This window comes from Tarenaya hassleriana, unplaced genomic scaffold (genome assembly GCF_000463585.1).
Source record: "Tarenaya hassleriana unplaced genomic scaffold, ASM46358v1 Cleome59, whole genome shotgun sequence".
Classification (NCBI taxonomy): Eukaryota; Viridiplantae; Streptophyta; class Magnoliopsida; order Brassicales; family Cleomaceae; genus Tarenaya; species Tarenaya hassleriana.
Window position 1 is genome coordinate 235883 of NW_010968415.1, and position 6090 is coordinate 241972.

Sequence of the window (6090 nt, forward strand, 5' to 3'; positions counted from 1 at the left end):
GCATTCATAAAGCAACGAGTCATCACATAGTCAAAATGTCATATCACGGAGTATCCTAGAGCATTAAAACCAACAAGAACATGCTACTTCTCACGCTTGATACTATAAGTATCTAAGGTATGAAGATCTAAAACGAACTATTACATGTGATTCAGTCTATGACTAATGTTAATGTGACAATCTCATATGAGATATTCAATATCTTTATCTAACCGAGTTCAATAAAAAAATTCAACATTTAATAAAATTGATATTACTCTTTTACAAAAACTTCTGAGAAAAAATAGCATAATGTATAAAATATTTGAACATGATTTTATAATTCGGTGAATAATAATTGTATTGAAATTCTGAACCGATTCCCGAAACGTCCATCCTTAATTTAGAATGTGTTTGCCTATGCTCATTTCTTGATGCCTACAAAACAGAGAGCTACCTCAGCTTGTGCTTGAAGTTCTTCTAGAACCTTCACGATCTTCTCCCGGCAAAGCTCGGTTTCCTTCTGTTCTCTCAGCATTTTCCGTACTCTAGGAAGTAAGATAAATGATTACATCACAGAAGAGAAACTAAATCCCCTAAATGAAGATATTAAAATCAAGTTTGTATTCTACCTCTAATGTTGCAGATGCTGGAACCGTTCGAGTAAGAAAGGTAACGACACTAACCTGTGCACAATAGCTGTGTCTCCATGTCCGGTGCAGACAATAAACATGGCATTTGTGGGTAATGCAGTGTAAAGGGCATGGACTCTAGCGTCCATTCGTTTCAAGATTTCCTTTGTCTCAGACGAAACACTGCTTTTGCGGCTTTTCTTGGGGTTAGATTTGTCGTTACACGTGAGTAACGAGATTAACTCCGCTAATCTTGTGTTTAGTTTCTCTGAATTATCCGCCTTTCTCTGGAAATGGGCATTCAGTTCTGAGAACTGGGTCCAAATGAATTGCGACCTGTTGTTCTTCGTCTACAAGTACATAGGATACATAAGGCAAGAGAGTAAAGTCAACAAAAATAATCTCGAGGGGTTTGAAGGTTTTACCTCCTTGACGGCCTTTGAAATTGCTTCGTCATCAGAAGAAACTGGAATTGAGTTTGATGACTCAGAAGCAAATCGTTTTACAATGTTAATATTGTCAATGATAGAAGTGGTTTTCCCGCTTTCAGACAAAACAGTGAGGAGCCTTTTCCGTACCATTTCTGGTGGCGAACCAAAATCAGGTCCTGTTAGAAGCCCCAAAAGAAAAAAGCCCAATCACTAATCAAAATTTATACCAAAACCTAATGACAATATGAAGAACAGGAATCACTTGCCATGTCTTATCTTCAAGAGTGCCAAATCCATGGCAGCTCTTGCGTCCTCAATGCTGTCGTGACCATTTCCATACACTTGTATCTCTCTAGAAAGAAACTTTTTTGCTAAAACCCGCAGCTTAGTTTTGAAGGACCCACAGCGGGGATGCTTGTATAGTACCGCAGTGTCAATCACCATATCATGAGAGATCTTCAGAGAAAACAAGTCATTTTCCAAGGAGTGTCCAACTAAGATCGTCTCTTTGGAAACCAGCTTCAAAAACTCTTCCTGAACATAGCAAGCAACTGCAATTAAAATAGATAGTACGGTCTTCAAGTAAAACCGACTCCGAACGCGGCATCAGGTAAAAGTAATGCAAACATATGGAACCTGAATATCTTTAAGAGTTGTAGTCACTCCCTCCATCATCTCAGCTGTTATTCCGCTAAACCTGCAGAACCAATACCCTGTTCTAAGCATATGTTCTTTGAGATGTTCCACTAGAAACTTAAAAAGTTCTATCGAACTTGAATTTCATAAACACAAAAGCAGTTTCTAAACCATCAATAGGGAGTCTAACGAAATACCAAGCATGGCTTACGTTGTGTTATAATCAGTAATGGGATTTGATGGCTTGACTAGTTTATCTAATAGAACCTGCAAGAGCATGCCAACTCGGTTAAAAGATATATTCAACAAGGCACCAGCAATGGAGAAATGTCAGAATTAAAAGAAGTCAGGGGTAGCAAACCTGTCCTCTGACATCTGCCAACGTCACCCTTGTCAACTCAAAGCCTTCCTTTGTAATACACTGGACAAAATACAGGAAAATCTCTCAAAATTTGCCAAACAAAATAAATAAAAACAACACGTGTTTGGAGAACCTAAACATTCTAAAACAATCACATCATGAAAAGCCAGAAATACTTGTATCCTACCATCTCACAGTCAAGAGCCAAAATCTCATGGGGAGAGGACCCTGATGGCGCAGGAAGAGTAGGGAAAAAATCTGTAGATGAAAAGTTAACCGGTAATTGATTTGACCCTGAAGGTAAAGGCGGAAAGGTCAAACACAACAAAATGGTTGGCACAAAATAGATCAGGAGGAGCCTGTACCTGGTTTATCAAGAATGTATCCATTGTTTTCCATTTCCTTTCGACTTAAAGTATAGTACGTGATAGGAAAAGGTATATCCTTTGTGAGTTCCGTAAAGGAAAAAATCTGCATAGCATTGCATGGTTCTACATGTAAACAAGTTATTATTAAGTTCACGAAAGGCATAAATGTTTCATCTAAAGATGATTTTCCCAATGCAGTGGTTCAAGTTCATAAGCATTTCAACCTGGCTCAGATGCTTGGAGATGTTTTTCTTCTGAACCAGAAATATTTCTCTTCCTTTTAACCTTGCACGTGAGGATAGCATCGATTGTCTTCATCTCATCTAATACACAACTAGAACAATAAAAGATGCTTAGAACCATTTCACAAGCAATAGCGCTAAAAAAAAGAGAGATCACCAACCTCAAAGCTAAAAGGGGTCTAGGTCTGCCAAGACATGTTTTGAAACTGGAAAGTAATTTAGACTGTGATAAATACAAAGCCGCGTCCAATCCAGGAAGGTAGAGCAGGACAACCTTTGGAATGAGAGGCTTGTTCTGCAAACCATATCGATAGATACCACATAAAGGTCCAAAAAGTGTTCCTTCTCAACTTCAAATCAAGGAAGCCATAAACGAGAAGAGAACATATAAGGGAACTACAGCTACGACGCCCGATACAAATGGCACAATAACTAATTAACTACATCATGATCGATTATACAATAAAAAAACCCAACAGAATCATCACAAGAAAGCAAAACCTCTGAGATTGAATAATCTTTGTATACCTTGATAAATGCCCATGATGGCATATACCCTTCAGCAAGAACCCAAGTCACAAGTCCCTGAACGTCCTGTTCAACCACAAAATGCCCAATTCCGATATTATATATAAAAAAAAAAAACTTCAAACAAAACGGCCATTACAGGACCCTTCAAGTCATACAAAAGAAAAAAACCTACTTGTAGATTCAACGTCGATTCCGGCTGTTTGAACTCAATCTCCGCTTTAGCCTGCCAAAAAGAAACTACATCAGACACACAACACTCTTCCGCAAAATGCATTAACCAACTGAAGTACACAGATTTCAAAGCCAAACCATCGATCAGACAGAACACAATCTAGGAAAAGAGTATGGTTTGAATTCAAAGAGTTGACGAGTAACGAAACGGAACATAAGCTACAGACATCAAAGTCGCGAATATTACATCAGGTCCATAGATATCGAAGAAACTGTTGCCGGCGATGCTCTTATCACTACCACCGCCACTTTCTGCGCCGTTTAGGTTATCTTCCTCCGAGGCTATCGCGTCGCGCTTCCGCTTCGAAGATGCCATGTCCGATGCAGCAGCGAAGGAGCTTCCAAACGAGAATTAAAGCGCCACCGCCGAATCTCGTCGCTGGAGCCGGTGTATTTATACTAGGGCACCGAAACGCGGGAATCGATGTCGTTTCGAAGCCGATGAAAATATTAACTTAATTTAAATATTAATTTATTAACCGAGTACCTATTATTTATTCATGAAACTCTATTTTTTCAACACAATAATTACTAAAATTCTATAATCGTCCATGTTATATTACTAATTCACTCAGCAAAATTTAAGAATTAATATATTTAAAAATACAAATTTTAAAATTATTATGTTTAAAATTGTAAATTCAAAAATAAATAAAAGCATCATTCAAAAATTAATATTATACAAATTATAAATTCAAAATTTTTTAGGTATTTTATACACATATTAAATACCTCCAGAGCTAAGGGTCTCGATCTCCAACTCAAATAAAAATAAGGTAAAATTATTTTTTATTCTAAAATAACATTAAGATAAAAAAAATAAATTTTAAGAAAATTATATTTTTATGTGGTTTTATAGAAATGACCTTAATTACTTGTATTTTATGGATTACCCTTCCCTCAGAAAAAAAATACCCACTTCAGATATACTATTTCCATATGTACAATATCTATTATACCTTTATGTTATAAAACAAATAAAATTAAAATAAAAATAATAATTTCTTTCCTAAAAAGCAGCATTGGTTTCTCTCTCCTCATTATCAGTTTTTTTATCTCTCCTCCGACATTTTTTATTCTCTTTCCTCCAGCATTTGTGCTTTCTCTCTCCTCCATTTGCTCTCTCTCTCTGTTTGCTCTCTCTCTCTATCTTGCTCTCTCTCCTCCGATTTTCACTCTCTCTCCGCCGCCGCCGATTTGCTCTCTCTCCATCGATTTGCTTTGTATCTCTTCTGATTCTCTCTCCTCCAACATTTGCACTTTCTCTCTCCTCCGTTTGCTCTCTCCCTTCGTTTGCTCTCTCGTATCTTGCTCTCTCTCCTCCGATTTTTACTCTCTCTCCGCCGCCGCCGATTTGCTCTCTCTCTCCATCGATTTGCTCTGTATCTCTTCTGATTTGCTTGCTCTCCCTTCAGATTTGGTCTCTGTATCCTCACATTTGCTTCATTTATCCGATTTGTTTGCTCTCTCTTCGATAATTTGTGAAACTGCTTCAAATCTCGTGGAAATCAGCGGAAAATCAAATAGAATCGTGCAAACAAGTTTTGAACTGTGTGACTCATGTGACTCTCATGTGACCCATGTGACCCGAAGACATTTTTACACTGTGTGACCCATGTGACCCATGTGATCCGTGACTCAATGACACTTATAAAACACAGTCAAATCTCGATTTTAAAGGATGGAAATGGTTTATATGATATTTTACAATGACAATATGGTATCTACAAGTTAAATTCGTTAACATAAGTAGGAGTTGTATGAACATTAGTACGATTTGTTCTAAAGTTGTCATGAAACACTAGTATCACTTATGGAGTACATTTGCATGAGTGACTTCAATATGAAAATTGAAACGAACATGATTTTAAAGTTGTTATTGATGTTAAAATCCATGATTAATTACTGCATAACCATGCCAAGTCATTAATTCGATAAATTCGACCCATGTGACCCAAGTGACCCATGTGACCCGTGACTCATATGACCCGTGTGACCGTGTGACCCATGTGACCCATTGGACCTATGTTTTTTTCTCATTTCCAAGTAAAAGTAAAATCCAAAATCTGAAAGAGTTTACAAAAACTGAGTTTACAAACTACGAATGAGTTCACAATAAATAATAAGTTTATAAAATACGAAAGAGTCCACAATAACGGATCAGCGCTTAATGAGGACTCCCACAAGCGCCATCTTTAACTGTGGTTCCCATTGGCGTGGAATAGATGTTGGAACTGTGATTCTTTCTCGAAGTACATCCATTCATCCTGTGTTAATACTTCTTTAAGCGTTTTCAGCGTTTTATAGGGATAACATGTAATACCACGAAACCCGAATCGAATATTTAATTATTTTAAAAATAAATAATTAAATAGAGATGTCGCGAAATCACCAAAAATGGAATAGTACAATGTCGGGGAGAGGCACGAGGATCGTCACGTGCGGGAAGAATAAAAAAACAGAAAGAGAAGAAAACAGGGTTGGTCCGCCGGACCAGAATTTGGTCCGGGGCAGACCAACCTGCTCAGGCGGACTCAGACTGGACAGCGCAGACTGGGGAAAAATTCGAAAAAAAAATAAAAGTGTGTCCGGTCCGGCAGACCAGGATGTTGGGTTTTCCTGGGATCTCAAGAGCGAATCTAATTCCTAAGATATCAGTTCTAGGGTTTGCGCAGCGGA

At 37.7% G+C, this 6090-nt stretch overlaps 1 protein-coding gene across 2 annotated transcripts; it reads right to left on the reverse strand.

Moving 5' to 3' along the window:
* Nucleotides 1-222: 222 nt before the first annotated feature.
* Nucleotides 223-3763, reverse strand: LOC104798861 (small RNA degrading nuclease 5-like). 2 transcript variants are annotated; one of them, XM_010521075.1, is made up of 14 exons: nucleotides 3599-3763; nucleotides 3353-3403; nucleotides 3178-3243; nucleotides 2811-2944; nucleotides 2632-2741; nucleotides 2405-2530; nucleotides 2227-2297; nucleotides 2040-2099; nucleotides 1890-1945; nucleotides 1679-1739; nucleotides 1309-1576; nucleotides 1037-1218; nucleotides 666-961; nucleotides 223-527 (listed from the first exon to the last, which is right to left on the reverse strand). In XM_010521075.1, the coding sequence occupies exons 1-14, from the start codon at nucleotides 3725-3727 to the stop codon at nucleotides 404-406; spliced, it is 1734 nt and encodes a 577-aa protein (XP_010519377.1). In that variant the 5' UTR covers nucleotides 3728-3763; the 3' UTR covers nucleotides 223-403. The 2 variants fall into 2 exon arrangements, with proteins under 2 accessions (XP_010519377.1, XP_010519376.1); XM_010521074.1 differs by having other exon boundaries at nucleotides 2227-2333.
* Between the last annotated feature and the right edge of the window lie 2327 nt (nucleotides 3764-6090).

Coding starts and splice junctions, on each gene's coding strand:
- LOC104798861 (XM_010521074.1), bottom strand. CDS start 3,727: ATGGCATCTTCGAAGCGGAAGCGCGACGCGATAGCCTCGGAGGAAGAT. Junction 2,334..2,404: donor ATACATTCTTGATAAACCAG/GTACAGGCTCCT, acceptor CTTTACCTTCAG/GGTCAAATCAATTACCGGTT. Junction 1,740..1,889: donor ATTACTGATTATAACACAAC/GTAAGCCATGCT, acceptor TTGGTTCTGCAG/GTTTAGCGGAATAACAGCTG.